Here is a 21,467-nt window from a genome sequence, read left to right on the forward strand (position 1 = left end):
AAGTGGACCATCACTTTGATATCTGTTGCCAAGTTCCAGTGTAGTTGTAGCTACACACGGCATGGTCCAGCTATTGATAGACTAAGAGTAGGATGCAAAGGTAGAATCAATCAGAATTGGGCAACATTTCAAGAATGTGAAAAACTACTGCAAAATAACTGGGAATTCCTACAGAGTTTGAAAACAAAACGTTACGCGTGAACTACAAACACACAAGACAGCAGAAAAGACTAAAGAACAAAGTACTGATGGTAAAGAAACAGAGAGAACAAGTAAAAGAAAGAGAGAAGTTGACATCACGCGTTAGGTAAAGGCAGATCCAGACCAGGGTTGAGCAACTGGGTGTAAGAGTCTTGAGAGGGAGGAGATCAACTCACCGAACCATTTTCACCTTCACTTCTTCTGGGCCTAAAGAGAAGGAGACGGGATAGTGAGGGTACACGTACAGGTACAACCTCAAGGCTAGCAAATGATGATACATGGTAATGTAACAAATACTGTACATAATTGACACATCTTCATGCCCTTTCTAAATCTGCAAATCTAGCCAGTTATTAACTACAAATGTACTTCTAAAAATCATGGTTTACTTCCATTATCATTCCTCTCTCTCTCTCTCTAACTGCCCTCCTCCACACATTAGTTTACTGTATTTCTTAATTTCTCTCATTCAACATCACATACGCAAAGACCACCCCTCTAAACAACCTGTCTTCTCTTCCTCTTTTACTCCCACACTAATCTGTTCATCAAACCCTCTTTCCTCCCTTACCCTCTCTTGATATATCTCACTTTAGGTATATAAGTAAACAATCTTACTGTTCTCAGCTCCTTCTGAAAACAAGCGACACTCTTGCTGACAGGCTCGTGTATGTCTTACCCTCCGTCCCTCCCTTCTTTTTTCTTTTTCTCTCTGTCGTTCTGTGACACTCTCTCGCTCCTTCCTTCCTTTTTGTGGCTCTTTTCACAAAACAGTGAAAGCAAGAGACAGACAGGAACAAAAAAAGCTGACAGGCCGGAATCTCTTACAGAAAGAGATACTTTATAAATGTCAACGCAATAAAAAAGCTTAGATTTCATCTTTAAAATTAAACTATAATTCTTTGTCTCTCCTTGCCTCAATCTAATGTCACATCTCTATCTCTCTCTTCTCTATCCCCTCAGAATGATCAAAGCACCACTAATGTTTTGCAAACAGACACAGTCCAGTGAGATTACTCTGAATATGTCATACCAAACACTGTTCCTCAATGAGATAATGAACGAGAGCGAGAGAGAGAGAGAGAGAGAGAGAGAGCACCTTTAAAAGGTAAACTAAGGAACTGCACATCTGCTCACCATCACTATCAGGAATGAAAAACAAACTAGCCCCTCCAGTATATACTGGTTAAACTAATCATACATTTTTCTCTGTTCTTCTCATTCTCTCTCTCTTTCCTTCTAACCCACCTGTCCTCCACTCCCCCCCTCTTCTGTCTGAGTGTCTGTTCTCTTCTTTCAGCTGTGTATGTGCACGTGTGTGTGTGTCTAACCTTTTGTGTTCCATTTGTGTTTGACACACAAAGGTCATGCTCGCATTACACTTCCTTATTTTCAGAGTGCGACCTCCCCTCCCCGTGTGTCGCTCTCAATCCATTTACAAATGTGAGGTCATGACAACAAACTCACAAACTAACAATAAGTAACATACACACATAACTACAGTCAGGATAGCAACTACACAACACTGTTCATGTGAGCAGCAATACAAGACATGTGAGCATGCTACAAGAAGAGGTGGGCTACATGTATACTAAAGTATTGTCCACAGAAGTCTGTAGAGCTTGAAACTGAAACTACTCTTCCCATAATGCAACAGCCAGCTGTTGTGGCTACGAAAGACACATAGCAACAAAGCAGGGCTGTATAAGTTAACAGCTTGATGTTACAGCGTGACTGCCTGTTGAAGTTAGTGTTACAAATTTCAATACAACCAACATGCAAAGCAGCAGAGAGTAGGTGAGAGGTGCCGTTTAAAGCTCCTGATCTGTAGTGGCTGGGGCCGAGAGCACCATGTATCTTGTGTGCCACATATGTCTGAATGCCTTTTTGTTACAGTGGGGCAAAAAAGTATTTAGTCAGCCACCAATTGTGCAAGTTCTCCCACTTAAAAAGATGAGAGAGGCCTGTAATTTTCATCATAGGTACACTTCAACTATGACAGACAAAATTAGAAAAAAAATCCAGAAAATCACATTGTAGGATTTTTAATGAATTTATTAGCAAATTATAGTGGAAAATAAGTATTTGGTCAATACCAAAAGTTTATCCCAATACTTTGTTATATACCCTTTGTTGGCAATGACATCTATAAGTACCTAGGTGTCTGGCTAGACTGTAAACTCTCCTTCCAGTCTCATCAAACATTTCCAATCTAAAATCAAATCTAGAGTCGGCTTTCTATTCCGCAACAAAGCCTCCTTCACTTACGCCGCCAAACTTACCCTAGTAAAACTGACTATCCTACCGATCCTCGACTTCGGCGATGTCATCTACAAAATAGCTTCCAATACTCTACTCAGCAAACTGGATGCAGTTTATCACAGTGCCATCCGTTTTGTTACTAAAGCACCTTATACCACCCACCACTGCGACCTGTATGCTCTAGTTGGCTGGCCCTCGCTACATATTCGTCGCCAGACCCACTGGCTCCAGGTCATCTACAAGACCATGCTAGGTAAAGCTCCGCCTTATCTCAGCTCACTGGTCACGATGGCAACACCCACCCGTAGCACGCGCTCCAACAGGTGTATCTCACTGATCATCCCTAAAGCCAACACCTCATTTGGCCACCTTTTGTTCCAGTTCTCTGCTGCCTGTGACTGGAACGAATTGCAAAAAATGCAGAGAAAAACAGAACAGAAAAACAGAGGTCAAACGTTTTCTGTAAGTCTTCACAAGGTTTTCACACACTGTTGCTGGTATTTTGGCCCATTCCTCCGTGCAGATCTCCTCTAGAGCAGTGATGTTTTGGGGCTGTTGCTGGGCAACACGGACTTTCAACTCCCCCCAAAGATTTTCTATGGGGTTGAGATCTGGAGACTGGCTAGGCCACTCCAGGACCTTGAAATGCTTCTTACGAAGCCACTCCTTCGTTGCCCGGGCGGTGTGTTTGGGATCATTGTCATGCTGAAAGACCCAGCCACGTTTCATCTTCAATGCCCTTGCTGATGGAAGGAGGTTTTCACTCAAAATCTCACGATATGCCAAGGCCCCATTCATTCATCCTTTACATGGATCAGTCGTCCTGGTCCCTTTGCAGAAAAACAGCCCCAAAGCATGATGTTTCCACCCCCATGCTTCACAGTAGGTATGGTGTTCTTTGGATGCAACTCAGCATTCTTTGTCCTCCAAACACGACTAGTTGAGTTTTTACCAAAAAGTTCTATTTTGATTTCATCTGACCATATGACATTCTCCCAATCTTCTTCTGGATCATCCAAATGCTCTCTAGCAAACTTCAGACGGGCCTGGACATGTACTGGCTTAAGCAGGGGGACACGCCTGGCACTGCAGGATTTGAGTCCCTGGCGGCGTAGTGCGTTACTGATGGTAGGCTTTGTTACTTTGGTCTCAGCTCTCTGCAGGTCATTCACTAGGTCCCCCCGTGTGGTTCTGGGATTTTTGCTCACCGTTCTTGTGATCATTTTGACCCCACGGGGTGAGATCTTGCGTGGAGCCCCAGATCGAGGGAGATTATCAGTGGTCTTGTATGTCTTCCATTTCCTAATAATTGCTCCCACAGTTGATTTCTTAAAACCAAGCTGCTTACCTATTGCAGATTCAGTCTTCCCAGCCTGGTGCAGGTCTACAATTTTGTTTCTGGTGTCCTTTGACAGCTCTCTTTGGTCTTGGCCATAGTGGAGTTTGGAGTGTGACTGTTTGAGGTTGTGGACAGGTGTCTTTTATACTGATAACAAGTTCAAACAGGTGCCATTAATACAGGTAACGAGTGGAGGACAGAGGAGCCTCTTAAAGAAGAAGTTACAGGTCTGTGAGAGCCAGAAATCTTGCTTGTTTGTAGGTGACCAAATACTTATTTTCCACCATATTTTGCAAATAAATTCATTAAAAATCCTACAATGTGATTTTCTGGATTTTTTTTCTAATTCTGTCTGTCATAGTTGAAGTGTACCTATGATGAAAATTACAGGTCTCTCTCATATTTTTAAGTGGGAGAACTTGCACAATTGGTGGCTGACTAAATACTTTTTTGCCCCACTGTACAGAGCTGAGAGCTGATGGTGAGAATGGCTTTTCCCTGTTCAGTCATGTTGCTGTTGTGTATCATTTCTAACACCCAAAAGTGATGACCACTTTCCACAAAGATTCACACACACTGACTAACACACACATACCAAGTGAAGACATCTCTTGATCCGGTCACTCCTGCAGGGTATGTACACACTCTCACACACTGACTAACACATATACACACGTGTGTATTTCTCACACCCAAAGTCCAAGTGATGATGATTTGCCTTCAATGAAAGAACCCACTCTCACACTGACTCATAGCAACGGAGGAAAACATTGATACAGTTACATATTGGGATATTACTTTTGACGATATATCGTATCGTTTTGACAATATTGCAATACTATTTTTGCTATAGTAGGCTGTACATGCACCAAAACTCATATCTTGTTCTCCATCTTCTTTTTAAATAAGGAGCCAATGTGTTTTAAGCACATTTATTTCCATGACTGATCAAAACTTCTCATGGCTCTCTCTTGTCCCCTCCACAGCAGACATTTGGTGAGCAATATGTTTGGAAAATCGAATCGCAATACATATAGAATCGTAAGAACCGCAATACTAATCATACCGACACCTAAGTATTATGATAATATCAAATCGTGAGGACCCTGGCAATTCCCAGCCCTACAGGACAACACTTTCCATAGGAATGCTGGCTCATGTTGATTCCAACGCTTCCCACAGTTGGCTGGATGTCTGGAAGTTGGCTGGATGTCCTTTGGGTGGTGGACAATTCTTGATACACACAGGAAACTGTTGAGCGTGAAAACCGCAGTAGCATGCAGTTCTTGACACAAACCGGTGCACCTGGCACCTACTACCATACCCCATTCAAAGGGACTTAAATATTATGCCATGCCCATTGACCCTCTGAATGGCACACATGCACAATCCATGTCTCAATTATCTAAAGGCTCGAAAATCCTTCTTTAACCAGTCTTCTACCCGTCATCTACACTGATTGAAGTGGACATTAATAAGCAATTATAGCTTTCACCTGGATTCACCTGGTCAGTCTATATCATGGAAGGAGTTCCTAATGTGTTGTACACTCAGTGTATATTGAACTGTATTTGTGTGTATGTGTGGGAAAACTGGCATGTACGTAGAAACATATCTAGGGAAAAAGTGTGTAAAAACAGGGTTGCTTTTGTCCTCTGAAGGGAGGGGTGGGGGACATAGGAGGTTGGTGGCACCATAATTGGGGAGGATGGGCTCGTGGTAATGGCTGGAGCAGAATCGGTGGAATGGTATCAACAACATCAAACACATGGTTTACAACACATCCGTTCCAGTCATTATTATGAGCCGTCCTCCCCTCAGCAGCCTGGTAGGGGATGGGTTTGAAATATATACTAATAAATGACACCAAGGTAAGAGCCCTGTCTGACAGTAACTATTGTCAAAACAAGAATCTTCCAGGGCGATCACTTTGGCTTGCAAATCCTATTTCTCTTGCCTGGACATCTAACAGTAAGATTTAAATGTATGTAAATACACGGAGTATAAAAAGCTTTCTGTGACATAGACTGACCAGGTGAAGCCAGGTGAAGCTAGGATCCCTTATTGATGTCACCTGTTAAACCCACTTGAATCAGTTTAGATGAAGGGAATGAGACAGGTTAATGAAGGGGTTTTAATCCTTGAGACAAATGAATGGACTCTGTATGTGTGCCATTCAGAGGGTGAATGACAAGACAAAAGATTGAAGTGCCTTTGACCTCGGTATGGTAGTAGGTGTCAGGCGCACCGGTTTGTGTCAAGAACTGCAACGCTGCTGGGTTTTTCACGTTCAACAGTGTGTATCAAAAATGGTCCACCACCCAAAAGCAAATCCATCCAACTTGATACAACTGTGGGAGGTCAACATGGGCCAACATCCCTGTAGAATGCTTTCGACAACTTCTAGAGTCCAATTGAGGCTTTTCTGAGGGCAAAAGCGGGTGCAACTCAAAAATAGGAAGGTGTACACTCAGAATGATCAGCCAATGAGAACATAATTAGTTCTCCCATGTATGATTTTAAATATCTTTAAATACATACATTACAGAAGGCTAGTGTACATACACAAGCATGCGAGCGAGCACACACGCGCACACACGCGCACAGACTAACAGACGTTTGTACTGCAGGTGTTAGAACAATGGTTAACACCAGGAATTGCAGACACACAAACATACTGGTTAGTGAAACAAAACGCCTGCAGCAGTTTGAATTGGGCTCTCTTCCCCTTTCACACCTGTGAGCTTCACATGCTAACTGTGTCTATAGATAGTACTTACCCACAAGACATTGAATGGACTTTTGCTCAGGTGTTCTAGACAGCAGTTCAGTCTCATAGATCCAGTCTTTACAACAGAACGAAGATGAGCTAGAGGTTAGTGCAGTGTGGTCTGTCCACTGTGTCCAGTTAACTAGCGTATACTACACTGTTCCAGCTGCTTCTCTCTTCTGTCCCTCTATCTACCTCTTCTTTCTCACTCATTTCCTCCCCGTCTCTCCCTGTTGTTCCCCCTCTCTACAATTCCTCTGACTGCCTTCTCTCTATCCCTCCGTCCCGGTCTCTGTCCTGTTAAGTTATCAGCAGGCTCTATTACAACGCAGTATTTTCTCCTGCCCTGTAATTTCCCCCAACTTTCTTAATTGCACCTCTCTCTGTCTGGGAAAACAAGTCTGTTCCTGTCTCCCTCTTCTTCTTGTTCTCCTTCCCTCTCCTGCAAAAGGAAATTAGCATTCACCTTTCCCATCATACATTTACACCCACACTCCCTCCTCTTCTTGTACCTGTGTTCTATGGTTTTATTACTTTATAGATACAGTTAAATCAGATGATGCCCTTCCACAGACCTTGTAGGTCAAATTATGACGCGTACCATTGGTCATTTAAGCAATAAGGCCCGAGGTGTGGTATATGGCCAATATACCATGGCTAAGGGCTGTCCTTAACCACTACGAAACGTGGAGTGCCTGGACACAACCCTTAGCCGTGGTATATTGGCCATATATCACAAACCCCTGAGGTGCCTCATTACTATTATAAACTGGTTACCAATGTAATTAGTGCAGTAAAAATACACGTTTTGTCATACCCGTGGTATACCACGGCTGTCAGCATTCAGGGCTCGACCCCACCCAGATTATAATACAATGCAATGTGCCCAGGTAATAATGCCCTCACATAATAAAGGGCAAAGAAACAAGCTTCACAAACTGTTACCCTTTTTATTGGAGTTCTCAGAAGAAACTGTAACGATAAAAACAACCATAATAATATTCCAAAATGTAAAAGAACAAAACATTAGACTAAGACATTTAATTAATTTAGAGATTGCCATCATTCTCAATGCAGCCCCGTGTCGACACTAGTGGAGCTATTGCATATCCTTATTTGGGCAAAAAGGGGGCGAGGCCTCCGGGAACATTTGTGACACAATCGCTCAGGAATGGAGAGCTGCGGGACGGGGCATGGCTGAGGAGCGGGGAGAGCCAATAACAGGCTAGTGTTATGGACCACCTGAGTTTACAGGTGAAGGGAGCAGTGAAGAGGGGGAGGGGCAGGAGTGTAAAACAGAACCAATATTATTCTACTAAAGCATCCTCATCAGTTGATAGTTACTAACAGTCTCTCTGTGGGAAGTATAGAGCAGTGTACCCACCTACACACACAGACACACACACATACACTCAGAAGAGGTACACACCCAGAAATGGAATGGGCAGAACAGACATAGTTCTAAATTCCACATGATTTCATATTTACCGAATTGAATTGTACATGTTGCATATCAAATTTAATTCTGCACACCCATAGAACAACGAGTCCACATATTATAGAACCTTTACTTGAAGTGGAAAAGTCCATTTTACCCATTCTAATTCTATGGGACAGAGCCAGGTACACTGCTGTCTATTTTAGAGACAGGCTTGGGGAAAGATACAGTGAAAACAACCTCTGTGTGAAAGTTAGACACATAACAGACAGACACAGAGACTGTGCTGCAGTTCATTAGGTAGATACTGTAGATAAGGTGTTCCCAGTGGAGAACAGAGACTGTGTTCCTACAGGTGTCTTTGGGTGAAGAGGAAGCAGAACATTTTTAGTCTGCTGTGTCCAGAGAAGATGTGTTGGTGGGTAGAGACCTTACTCTACTGTCCAGAGTGTGAGATTTGGTTTGGGGACAAGAAAGGTGCAGAGCGGGGTGAGATAAGGGTCACTCTCCAATTCCAAAACACGGGTGGGAGAACGCCTTAGGGAGGACTGGCGGAATTGGTCAGCGTGGCACCTGCATCTGCTGCGTGGTCTGTGATTGGCTCTGGCCGGTGACCTCGGACCCGCGGCTGGCCAATCGGCTGAGGATGTTCCTCTCCGACATCTGCAGCCTCACGGCGACGGGTGGTATACGGGCGATGGTTGCCGGGAGACGGGTGACGTCGGCCTTCATGTCACTCAGAAGCTCCTCAAGCTGTTTGAGAACTGAAGGAGAGAGACAGAGTTACCACCACCAAAGTCCAACTGACAGAGTTTAGGAAACAATGACGAGAGGGAGAGAAATAAGAAAAATAGATGATGGAAGTGGGTAAGAACAGCAGAGACAGAAAAGAGACAATGAGAAAGAAAGAGAGCGAGTCTGTGTTTGTGTGTAGCCTACTGTCATGACGTTGCCCTGTTGGTGAGGTTTATGACCCCCATAAATACCTTTCCCCCTTTTCTCTCTCTACTAAACAGAATGGACACTTGGAAAGCCCTTAGTTAACTTCTTGGTGACTGGGGGGCAGTATTGAGTAGCTTGGATAAATAAGGTGCCCAGAGTAAACTTCCTGCTACTCAGCCATAAAAGCTAGAATGAGCATATACAGTGGGGCAAAAAAGTATTTAGTCAGCCACCAATTGTGCAAGTTTTCCCAGTTAAAAAGACGAGGCCTGTAATTTTCATCATAGGTACACTTCAACTATGACAGACAGAATGAGAAAAAAAAATCCAGAAAATCACATTGTAGGATTTTTAATTAATTTATTGGCAAATGATGGTGGAAAATAAGTATTTGTCAATAACAAAAGTTTATCTCAATACTTTGTTATATACCCTTTGTTGGCAATGACAGAGGTTAAACGTTTTCTGTAAGTCTTCACAAGGTTTTCACACACTGTTGCTGGTATTTTGGCCCATTCCTCCATGCAGAACTCCTCTAGAGCAGTGATGTTTTGGGGCTGTTGCTGGGAAACAAGGACTTTCAACTCCCTCCAAAGATTTTCTATGGGGTTGAGATCTGGAGACTGGCTAGGCCACTCCAGGACCTTGAAATGCTTCTTACGAAGCCACTCCTTCGTTGCCCGGGCGGTGTGTTTGGGATCATTGTCATGCTAAAAGACCCAGCCACGTTTCATCTTCAATGCCCTTGCTGATGGAAGGAGGTTTTCACTCAAAATCTCACGATACATGGCCCCATTCATTCTTTTCTTTACACGGATCAGGCATCCTGGTCCATTTGCAGAAAAACAGCCCCAAAGCATGATGTTTCCACCCCCATGCTTCACAGTAGGTATGGTGTTCTTTGGATGCAAATCAGCATTCTTTGTCCTAAAAACACGACGAGTTAAGTTTTTACCAAAAAGTTCTATTTTGATTTCATCTGACCATATGACATTCTCCCAATCTTCTTCTGGATCATCCAAATGCTCTCTAGCAAACTTCAGACGGGCCTGGACATGTACTGGCTTAAGCAGGGGGACACTGGCACTGCAGGATTTGAGTCCCTGGCGGCGTAGTGCGTTACTGATGGTAGGCTTTGTTACTTTGGTCTCAGCTCTCTGCAGGTCATTCACTAGGTCCCCCCGTGTGGTTCTGGGATTTTAGCTCACCATTCTTGTGATCATTTTGACCCCACAGGGTGAGATCTTGCGTGGAGCCCCAGATCGAGGGAGATTATCAGTGGTCTTGTATGTCTTCCATTTCCTAATAATTGCTCCCACAGTTGATTGCTGCTTACCTATTGCAGATTCAGTCTTCCCAGCCTGGTGCAGGTCTACAATTTTGTTTCTGGTGTCCTTTGACAGCTCTTTGGTCTTGGCCATAGTGGAGTTTGGAGTGTGACTGTTTGAGGTTGTGGACAGGTGTCTTTTATACTGATAACAAGTTCAAACAGGTGCCATTAATACAGGTAACGAGTGGAGGACAGAGGAGCCTCTTAAAGAAGAAGTTACAGGTCTGTGAGAGCCAGAAATCTTGCTTGTTTGTTATTGACCAAATACTTATTTTCCACCATAATTTGCAAATAAATTCATAAAAAATCCTACAATGTGATTTTCTGGATTTTTTTCTCATTTTGTCTGTCATAGTTGAAGTGTACCTATGATGCAAATTACAGGCCTCTCATCTTTTTAAGTGGGAGAACTTGCACAATTGGTGGCTGACTAAATACTTTTATGCCCCACTGTAATTAGTATATTTGGGTAGAAAACACTGAAGTTTCTAAAACTGTTTGAATGATGTCTGTGAGTATAACAGAACTCATTTGGCAGGTGAAAACCTGAGAAAAATCCAACCAGGAAGTGGGAAATCTGAGGTTTGTAGTTTTTCAACTCATTGCCTTTCCAATATCCAGTGTCTGTGGGGTCATTTTGCACTTCCAAAGGCTTCCACTAGATGTCAACAGTCTTTAGAACCTTGTTTGATGCTTCTACTTTGAACGGGGGACAAATGAGAGGATTGAGCCAGGTGTCTGGCAGATTGCCACGAGCTCGTGACGTGCGGTCATGTGAATGTTAGCTTGCGTTCCATTGCTTTTCTACAGAGAAAGGAATTCTCCGGTTGGAACATTATTCAAGATTTTTGATAAAAACATCCTAAAGATTGATTCTATACCTCTTTTGACATGTTTCTACGACCTGTAATATAACCTTTTGGACTTTTCATCCGACCTTTCGGCTGGACGCGCGTTTGGATTTGTTTACCAAACGCCCTAACACAAGGAGGTATTTGGACATAAATTATCAACTTTATCGAACAAATCAAACATTTATTGTGGAACTGAGATTCCTGGGAGTGCATTCTGATGAAGATCATCAAAGGTAAGTGAATATTTAAGATGCTATTTCTGACTAATGTTGACTCCACAACATGGCGGAAATCTCTTTGGCTGTTTTGGTCTCTGAGCGCCGTACTCAGATTATTGCATGGTATGCTTTTTCCGTAAAGTTTTTTTGAAATCTGACACAGCGATTGCATTAAGGAGAAGTAAATCTCTAATTCCATGTATAACACTTGTATTTTCATCAACATTTATGATGAGTATTTCTGTAAATTGATGTGGCTCTCTGTAAAATCACTGCATGTTTTGGAACTACTGAACATAACACGCCAATGTAAAATGAGATTTGTGGATATAAATATGCACTTTATCGAACAAAACATACATGTATAGTGTAACATGAAGTCCTATGAGTGTCATCTGATGAAGATCATCAAAGGTTAGTGATTCATTGTATCTATATTTCTGCTTTATGTGACTCCTCTCTTTGGCTGGAAAAATTGTGTTTTTCTGTGACTTGGTGGTGACCTAACATAATTGTTTGTGGTGCTTTCGCTGTAAAGCCTTTTTGAAATCAGACATTTTGGCTGAATTAACGAGAATTTTATCTTTAAAATGGTGTAAAATACTTGTATGCTTGAGGAATTTTAATTATGAGATTTTTGTTGTTTTGAATTTGGCGCCCTGCACTTTCACTGGCTGTTGGTGAGGTGGGACGCTACCGTCCCGAATATCCCAGAGAGGTTAACATAGAGAGAGTATGGTAACATCAAAAGGTTGGGAAAGGAACATATTTTGGTAATCCAACCAGTTGAAAGTATCCGTTGGTACTTAAAGAATATGATGTCAGATCAGTTGTGGTCTGAGACATTATTGCTGATGATAGGATGACATAAACTGTGTCTTGGAAAATCTACACATTCTAGATTCACATGGAATTGTTGTGCAATTTAAATGTTATGAAACTATTTGTCAAAAGATTTAATTTAATTTTAGTTTTTAAAATGAGAGAATCTTTTCATAAGTAAAATATGCTCAATCAGTGGCCACGCCCACGTGAATAGACATTGGTTGGAAATTATGAACCAACCCCTTTTCTACATTTCTATAAGAGCTCCAGTGACCCAATTCACGGCTGACTAAGCCAACCTCAGCGTAAGCTCTGGTTGCAAATGGTTGAACAACCATTTGAATGCATAAGATTCTGTATTTATGATAGCATAGCTTCATAAGGTCCGATAGAGACCCAATCCTTTTGTTCCTCAGTCTTCCTGGGCTTTCATTCAAACCCAACCCCCTTTGTGTAACCAGCCATCATATCGGTTTTATCCACTATAGGGAAGTTTTCTTTTAGGACATAATTAGTCATCAATGTATGATCCATCCTGTGTATATGGAATTCTGTGTGATTTTTAGTAAATAAATAATGAAACCAAATTTTGTATTGCTGATTCAACTTGTTAGACAGGGTTCGTGAAGATAACAAATAATTTTACGATGTTCAGATGTGACTGAATAAGGTTACGATTAATAATTGACTGCTATTGCTATAAAAGATTACCACATCTTTAAGAGTTTACTCGGAAGACAACAGCTCTATAAACATTCTACTGTGGTGCCCCGACTTCCTAGTTAATTACATTTCTATGATTAGTTTAATCAGGTAATATTAATGACAGAAAATTGATTTGATACAATAGCATGTCAAATATCACTTAATCCATAGTAAAGACACAACACTACCTTTGTGCAGTACTGCGTTAGCAGGCTTGTTCCCTGACATGGACTCCTTGCTGAGGTGTTGGTGGGACTCAGCCAGACACTCCACCTCACTGAAGCGGGTGTTGAGGGCCATGGAGGGGTGGGCCGGGTCCTCAGACATGTTCAGGTAGGCTGCCCTGCGAAGCTGCTCCTCAATCACCAACGCCTGCTCCAACAACTAGAGACCGAGAGAGGGGGGGGGGGGGGGGGGGGGGGGTACAGAGATGAGAGGGATATGAGGAGGAGAGAGGCAAAGAGAGAGAAGGAAGGGATATGACAGGAGGAGAGAGGGAAGAGGTAAACAGAGTGATTAACAGAAAGAAAGTGGGAGAGAGGGATGGCTCAACAGAACACTGAGAGAGTGTGTTCCAATAGACAGAAGCAGCCAGAAACATCCCGCCAGCTCAGCGCACCTTAAACCTTCTGGCCAAGAACTTGTTCTTGATCTCCAGGAAGTTTCCTCGACTCATCTCCCCCTTGAAGGGCTCGTTGAGGATAGCATACTTCACGTCGCTCTGCACGTCCTGCCAGCGAGCGTAACCGTGTCTGAGAGGCGCCACGGTCAAAGGTCATGACATCATAATGATTCACAGTCCTCCCACCAAACCTCTGACATCCTGCTGACTAGTGCAGTGGTCTCCAACCCTGGTCCTATAAGTTTTAGTTCCAGCCCTGCACTAACATACCTGATCCAACTAATAACCTAGTCCTCCAGACTTTGATTAGCAGAGTGATGTTGGTACAGGGTGAAGTTGGTACAGGGTGAAATTGGTACAGAGAGACGTTGGTACAGAGTGACATTGGTAGAGAGAGACCTTGGTACAGAGTGACATTGGTAGAGAGAGACGTTGGTACAGAGTGACGTTGGTACAAAGTAACGTTGGTACAGAGTGACCTTGGTACAGAGAGACCTTGGTACAGAGAGACCTTGGTACAGAGAGACCTTGGTACAGAGAGACCTTGGTACAGAGAGACCTTGGTACAGAGAGACCTTGGTACAGAGAGACCTTGGTACAGAGAGACATTGGTACAGAGAGACATTGGTACAGAGAGACATTGGTACAGAGAGACCTTGGTACAGAGAGACCTTGGTACAGAGAGACCTTGGTACAGAGAGACGTTGGTACAGTGTGACGTTGGTACAGAGTGACGTTGGTACAGAGTGATGTTGGTACAGAGTGACGTTGGTACAGAGTGACGTTGGTACAGAGTGACGTTGGTACAGAGTGACGTTGGTACAGAGTGACGTTGGTACAGAGTGACGTTGGTACAGGGTGACGTTGGTACAGAGTGACGTTGGTACAGAGTGACGTTGGTACAGTGACGTTGGTACAGAGTGAAAGGATACTGTATGATGCCGGCCAGCAGCCAGTAGTCATGGCGACGATGCCAGATCTCAAATGTCTTCTTGGTGACGGTCGCCGCCCTCTCCTCGTTCTGCCACAGAGAGTGGAGCTCTGGAGAGAGAGAGAGAGATGTTAAGAGAGACTGAAAATGAACAAAGGACAGTTTGCATCCCCCTGCCCCCCAATGGTTACTAGATAAGGTTAGGGAGTTGGGGAGGGTTAGCTGATCTTAGATCTGTGTGTGTACCTGTGAATCCTCCGTCTGCGATGTTGAACATGAACCTCTGCTTGGTAGCCTTCTTCTTCTCCTCACTCACATTCACCGCCATCCCTGCTGCTGCCACTCCTTCTTTACTGTTCTCTCCATTCTGCAGCTTGCCAGACTCCTCGGTCTTCAAACCATCTTTCTCCTCTTTTTGCTCTGAAGGGAGGAAGAATACTGGGTTAGCACCATATGTTTGTTTGTGTGTGTGTGGAACAGAAGAACCTACCTTTCTTGTCCTCTGCAAGAGGACTGGGGTCCATCTTCTCCTCTTTGCTCTCCTCCACTATAACAGAGAGAACACAGGTCAGGGATCACAACCACAGGAGACATGACCTTAATACAATATCAGTGTCACCCTGACTTTCCCGACTGACCTTTAGGCTTGGCCTCCTGTGACACTGCTGTGGCCTCTGACCCTTCACCTTTGACCTCAGTGGGGGAATTGTTCTCCTTGTCTGCCGTCTCCTTTTGGGTTTCCTTGGTTTCCTTCTCTTCAGTCTCTTTATCGTCCTTCTCTTCTGTGTCTTTGTTCTTTTCTTTGTCGTTCTCTGTGGTGGAGGACTCTCCCTCTGCCTCTTTCCTTTCAGAGCGTTTTTCCATCTCGTCTGGGATTTCAATAATCTGTGAGGAGGAAAAAGGGGTGAGGATTAGGGTAGTGATGGGATGACATCACAATCTGGGCAGAGGGTGCAGTATAATGTAATAAATAATGTTCACCTCTGGGTCTTCTGACTTGCTGTGCACCCTGCCGTCCTTTTCTTCCTCTCCCTCCTTATTTACCTCCGTCTCCTTGCCAGTGTCTTCAGACTTAGTGAGGTCCTCTGTTAGCGACAAAGAGAGCGTGAGAATGATTGAGTATATTTTCATCTTACTGTGTTTGTGTGTACCTGGGGCGGGGATGTTGGGCTGTGTGTGTGTGTGTGTGTGTGTGTGTACCTGGGGCAGGGCTGTTGGGCTGTGTGTGTGTGTGTACCTGGGGCGGGGGTGTGTTGGGCTGTGTGTGTGTGTGTGTGTCTGGGGCAGGGGTGTTGGGCTGTGTGTGTGTGTGTGTGTGTGTGTGTGTGTGTGTGTGTACCTGGGGCAGGGCTGTTGGGCTGTGTGTGTGTGTGTACCTGGGGCGGGGGTGTGTTGGGCTGTGTGTGTGTGTGTGTGTCTGGGGCAGGGGTGTTGGGCTGTGTGTGTGTGTGTGTGTGTGTGTACCTGGGGCGGGGATGTTGGGCTGTGTGTGTGTGTGTGTGTGTGTGTACCTGGGGTGGGGGTGTTGGGCTGTGTGTGTGTGTGTGTGTGTGTGTACCTGGGGCGGGGATGTTGGGCTGTGTGCGCGTGCGTGTGTGTGTGTGTGTGTGTGTGTGTACCTGGGGCAGGGGTGTTGGGCTGTGTGTCAGCGGGGGTTCCAGTAGATGGTGTTTTGACATCCTCTCCAGCAGCGATGGCTGCCAGCCTCCTGTTCTCCTCCAGCTCCATCATCCAGGGCATGGACCACTGGCCGTTCACATGCTCAAACTCCTGCACCTGGACATCAATACAATCAATACATACACCAATTAAATGAAAACAAAACAACAAATGATCAACTGATAACACCAATGACTGATCAGAAAAAATACCAAATGTTGTAAACAAACGACATTGCTTACTTTCTTCCTGATCAATGACATCACGCCGATGCGAGTAAGGACGTGTTGTCGTGACAACCCCTCCCGTGGAACCCCGTCAGCGAAGGTCTCCGCTCCGTCAGCCCCCGGCTCACAGAGATGACGCATGAAGAGGGAGACATATGCCCTGAGAGGGAGAGAGAATACTGTTATAAGGACCCCTGGGAACACACATACACATAAAGACTGCACACACACGCACAAATAGATAGACTATAGACATTAACACACACTCACTTGAACTCTTTCTCAGACTTCCCCCTGAGGTCTCTGACCAGCCACTGGGTGGTGAAGGCATCCTGAGGAGGCATCCCATAGCGCATCACTGCATTCAGGAATGCCTTCCTCTGGCGCGCATTGAAGCCCAACACCTAAAAAAAAAGAGAGAGAGAGAGAGGGGGGGGGGGGGGGGGGGTTAGAGCAACATACACACTGAAAGAGACAAAAGACAAGTGGTAAAGAGAGAGGAAAATGCAGGCAGAAGTAGACATGGTGAAAGAAAAGACTGCTTGTAGAGGAAGATATGAAGAGAACAATGTCGATTTTTATTTTGAGAGTGACAGACGATGAGAGAGACTGCAACTTCTATCAGTCTGACCTCAATGTTGCCTCCCACTCTGGCCAACAGGGGTGGCAGCGGTTTGTCCCTTTCATTCCTCAGCCCCTTGCGGCTTGGCCTGCGGGAGTTGGCTGGTTGGAGGGAGAAACACAGGCCATGTCATGTTAGTCTCACACACACACTACACTCAGAAAATACACACACAATTCATCCGGCAAAAGAGTTGGGGTAAACTCCCTACATCACTATATGAGATTTTGATTGAATGACCCCTCAAAACAGCATGGAATTGCGTGCTATTCTACCCCTCTACCGGATGTTGTTTTAGCAAGCCTTTGCAATTTTTACAACCAATTGCAGATAAAAGTTGCAGACAGACCTATTTGAAATAGTGTACCATAGAATATGACATGATAAGAGATTCAAAAAGACATACATTGATTCATTGTTGCTGCATCATTAGTTCACACCTCAGAAAACAGTCTCAAGGAGGAAACTGTCTGTATCATTAGTTCACACCTCAGAAAACAGTCTCAAGGAGGAAACTGTCTGTATCATTAGTTCACACCTCAGAAAACAGTCTCAAGGAGGAAACTGTGTGTATCATTAGTTCACACCTCAGAAAACAGTCTCAAGGAGGAAACTGTGTGTATCATTAGTTCACACAGAAAACAGTCTCAAGGAGGAAACTGTCTGTATCATTAGTTCACACCTCAGAAAACAGTCTCAAGGAGGAAACTGTGTGTATCATTAGTTCACACCTCAGAAAACAGTCTCAAGGAGGAAACTGTGTGTATCATTAGTTCACACCTCAGAAAACAGTCTCAAGGAGGAAACTGTGTGTATCATTAGTTCACACCTCAGAAAACAGTCTCAAGGAGGAAACTGTGTGTATCATTAGTTCACACCTCAGAAAACAGTCTCAAGGAGGAAACTGTGTGTATCATTAGTTCACACCTCAGAAAACAGTCTCAAGGAGGAAACTGTGTATATCATTAGTTCACACCTCAGAAAACAGTCTCAAGGAGGAAACTGTGTGTATCATTAGTTCACACCTCAGAAAACAGTCTCAAGGAGGAAACTGTGTGTATCATTAGTTCACACCTCAGAAAACAGTCTCAAGGAGGAAACTGTGTGTATCATTAGTTCACACCTCAGAAAACAGTCTCAAGGAGGAAACTGTGTGTATCATTAGTTCACACCTCAGAAAACAGTCTCAAGGAGGAAACTGTCTGTATCATTAGTTCACACCTCAGAAAACAGTCTCAAGGAGGAAACTGTCTGTATCATTAGTTCACACCTCAGAAAACAGTCTCAAGGAGGAAACTGTGTGTATCATTAGTTCACACCTCAGAAAACAGTCTCAAGGAGGAAACTGTGTGTATCATTAGTTCACACCTCAGAAAACAGTCTCAAGGAGGAAACTGTCTGTATCATTAGTTCACACCTCAGAAAACAGTCTCAAGGAGGAAACTGTGTGTATCATTAGTTCACACCTCAGAAAACAGTCTCAAGGAGGAAACTGTGTGTATCATTAGTTCACACCTCAGAAAACAGTCTCAAGGAGGAAACTGTGTGTATCATTAGTTCACACCTCAGAAAACAGTCTCAAGGAGGAAACTGTGTGTATCATTAGTTCACACCTCAGAAAACAGTCTCAAGGAGGAAACTGTGTGTATCATTAGTTCACACCTCAGAAAACAGTCTCAAGGAGGAAACTGTGTGTATCATTAGTTCACACCTCAGAAAACAGTCTCAAGGAGGAAACTGTCTGTATCATTAGTTCACACCTCAGAAAACAGTCTCAAGGAGGAAACTGTGTGTATCATTAGTTCACACCTCAGAAAACAGTCTCAAGGAGGAAACTGTGTGTATCATTAGTTCACACCTCAGAAAACAGTCTCAAGGAGGAAACTGTCTGTATCATTAGTTCACACCTCAGAAAACAGTCTAAAACAGTTGCAAACGGTAAACGGTTTGCAATGAAGTGCAAAACAAAAATGACATTGGAAAAAAATCAGGTAGGTCCTTACACGTTTTGTTCCTAGTGAATACATCCCTGATATTAGCGAAAGTTAGCTAACTTTAACTATTTGCACATCGTTACAACACAGTATGTAGCCATAATATTACATTTCAAATGTCTCTATTCCTTCGGCTCTTTTGTGAGTGTACTGTCCATTAGGGGGATGAACAAATATCCAACCCTGTATCAGTAGTTGGGGCTTACCGCCCTTTCTAACTGCCGTTGGCCATTAAGTATTGGGTTTGTGCTTCTGCTTACTTACTCTTGATGTGTGGAATAGTTTCATATTATTATTGTTTAATTGGCACCTGTTACAACTGGCTGACAGAATCAGTTGCTCTCTCTCGCGCTCATTCTCACACACAAATGCACACATTTTCACTTTCTGTCCTTTGCAGGAAAACACACAAGCAAACACTAATTCGAACTGGGACATACAGAGATTCATTTATTTGCACATACACAGACTCATACAGTGCATTCGGAAAGTATTCAGACCCCTTCACTTTTTAAATATTTTGTTACATTTCAGCCTGGTTCTAAAACAGATGAGTTTATTCCCCCGCATCAATGTACACACAATATGCCATAATGACAAAGCAAAAACAGGTTTGGAGAAATTTTTGCAAATGTATTAAAAATAAAAAATTGAAATATCCCATTTACATAATTATTCAACCCTTTACTCAGTACTTTGTCGAAGCCCCTTTGGCAGTGATTACAGCCTTGAGCCTTCTTGGGTATGACGCTACAAGCTTGGTACACCTGTATTTGGAGCATTTCTCTCATTCTTCTCTTTGAAAATGTTTGATTTGATTTATTCCACCTTTATTTAACCAGGTAGGCTAGTTGAGAACAAGTTCTCATTTACAACTGCGACCTGGCCAAGATAAAGCAAAGTAGTGTGACACCGACAAACAACACAGAGTTACACATGGAGTAAACAATAAACAAGCCAATAACACAATAAACAAGTCATAAACAAGTCACGCTCCCCATCCAACCTGACAGAGCTTGAGAGAATCTGCAGAGAAGAATGGGGAGTTTCTCCCCTCATACAGGTGTGCCAAACTTGGAGCGTCATACCCAATTAGACTCAAGGCTGTAATGACTGCCAAAGGGGCTTCAACAAAGTACTGAGCAAAGGGTTGAATATTTATGTAAATGTAATTAAAACACATTTTTTTATCAATGTGCAAAAAATGTCTGAAAACCTGTTTTGCTTTGTCATTATGGGGTATTGTGTGTTTTGACGAGGGACATTTTTTGATTTTAGAATAAGGCTGTAACGTAACAAAATGTGGAAAAAGTAAATGGGTCTGAATACTTTCCGAATGCACTGTAACCAATATGAATTCATGACAAAAGTGTTTGCTACCTTCTGATCGCTCATCAAAGTCCTCATCTCCCTCCTCTGAGGCCACAGAGTAATCTGAGTTGTTGTCAGACTGATCCTCCTGCCAATCTGCATATAGAATGGAGAGAGAGGGGAGGGGAAGAGACAGGATTAGCCAATCAGAGAGTTTTAGGACACAGACCGCTCTGTTTTCAGGGGAGAAGGAAGAGAGAGTGAAGAACAGATACAATCACATAGACAGAAATTCACTTCAACCAACTTCACAAGAAAACTAAACTAGTCAATACCAAAGTCATTAACAAGGTTGGGGTAACTTTCTTGTCAATGGGCATTTTTCAAACATTAATTGAATTTCAATTCCCTTCCTGAATTGGAATTGACCCTAATCTTGTTAGAGACAGATAGGAGAGAGTACTGAGACAGTAGGAAGGAAACATCATGCCCATGCTTAATCCTAGAATACTACTAGAAACACCTCAAAAAACAGAGGACAGAGATGGGACATGGACAAATATTTAGTACAAACACAAACACACACTCACATGCTCCAACATAACATGAAAGATACACAATCCCACACACCCTACCTACCACACACATAAACACACGTCCACATCCACACACACAGAGTAGGTAAAAAAGGTTGCATTGTGCAGCGCTGTTCTGTACCCCGTCTACTACCTCGTTCCTCCTGAGAGCCGTCGTTGTAGTTCACAGGCTTGCGGGTCCTCTTTCCCTTTCCCAGGTTACGGGCCAGGTCCTCCTGCTGCTGCTCATAGTGGTGTCTCAGCAGTTTCTCCCAGTAGTCTGGGTCTACTGACTCCTCCTGTTTAATCACCTCACGCTGCACCTCCTCCTCCTGGACACACACACACAGGTTAGCAATGATGGAAGAACTCGTATACTAACACACCCACACAGCTTAGCCTAGATGGAAGAACTCGTATACTAACACACACACACACACACACACACACACACACACACACACACACACACACACACACACACACACACACACACACACACACACACACACACACACACACACAGGTTAGCAATGATGGAAGAACTCGTATACTAACACACCCACACAGCTTAGCCTAGATGGAAGAACTCGTATACTAACACACACACACACACACACACACACACACACACACACACAC

At 43.6% G+C, this 21,467-nt stretch overlaps 2 protein-coding genes across 7 annotated transcripts in view; both read right to left on the minus strand.

Moving 5' to 3' along the window:
• The window catches only part of LOC110509511 (tyrosine-protein phosphatase non-receptor type 6), a 32,114-nt gene extending 25,152 nt beyond the window's left edge, over positions 1–6,962 (minus strand). Inside the window, exons 1-3 of one of the 3 annotated variants that reach the window (XM_036969153.1) lie at positions 1,339–1,454; positions 881–960; positions 378–408 (exon numbers count right to left, since the gene is read on the minus strand). In XM_036969153.1, the coding sequence (XP_036825048.1) occupies positions 378–385 (8 nt within the window). In that variant the 5' untranslated portion in view covers positions 386–408; positions 881–960; positions 1,339–1,454. Of the gene's footprint in view, positions 1–377; positions 409–819; positions 961–1,338; positions 1,455–6,582 lie in introns of those variants that run through there. The other 2 variants (XM_021590425.2, XM_021590419.2) reach the window with 2 other exon arrangements.
• A 540-nt stretch (positions 6,963–7,502) lies between these two features.
• LOC110509399 (chromodomain-helicase-DNA-binding protein 4) overlaps positions 7,503–21,467 on the minus strand; it is a 54,932-nt gene continuing 40,967 nt past the window's right edge. Inside the window, exons 28-41 of one of the 4 annotated variants that reach the window (XM_036969174.1) lie at positions 20,980–21,154; positions 20,320–20,406; positions 16,955–17,046; positions 16,594–16,727; positions 16,339–16,483; positions 16,057–16,213; positions 15,419–15,522; positions 15,076–15,322; positions 14,928–14,984; positions 14,684–14,857; positions 14,439–14,547; positions 13,504–13,636; positions 13,073–13,268; positions 7,503–8,774 (exon numbers count right to left, since the gene is read on the minus strand). In XM_036969174.1, the coding sequence (XP_036825069.1) occupies positions 8,572–8,774; positions 13,073–13,268; positions 13,504–13,636; positions 14,439–14,547; positions 14,684–14,857; positions 14,928–14,984; positions 15,076–15,322; positions 15,419–15,522; positions 16,057–16,213; positions 16,339–16,483; positions 16,594–16,727; positions 16,955–17,046; positions 20,320–20,406; positions 20,980–21,154 (2,013 nt within the window). In that variant the 3' untranslated portion in view covers positions 7,503–8,571. Of the gene's footprint in view, positions 8,775–13,072; positions 13,269–13,503; positions 13,637–14,438; positions 14,548–14,683; positions 14,858–14,927; positions 14,985–15,075; positions 15,323–15,418; positions 15,523–16,056; positions 16,214–16,338; positions 16,484–16,593; positions 16,728–16,954; positions 17,047–20,319; positions 20,407–20,967; positions 21,158–21,467 lie in introns of all 4 variants that reach the window. The other 3 variants (XM_036969167.1, XM_036969169.1, XM_036969162.1) reach the window with 3 other exon arrangements.

The sequence above is a fragment of the Oncorhynchus mykiss genome, chromosome 3 (genome assembly GCF_013265735.2).
Source record: "Oncorhynchus mykiss isolate Arlee chromosome 3, USDA_OmykA_1.1, whole genome shotgun sequence".
Taxonomy (NCBI): Eukaryota; Metazoa; Chordata; class Actinopteri; order Salmoniformes; family Salmonidae; genus Oncorhynchus; species Oncorhynchus mykiss.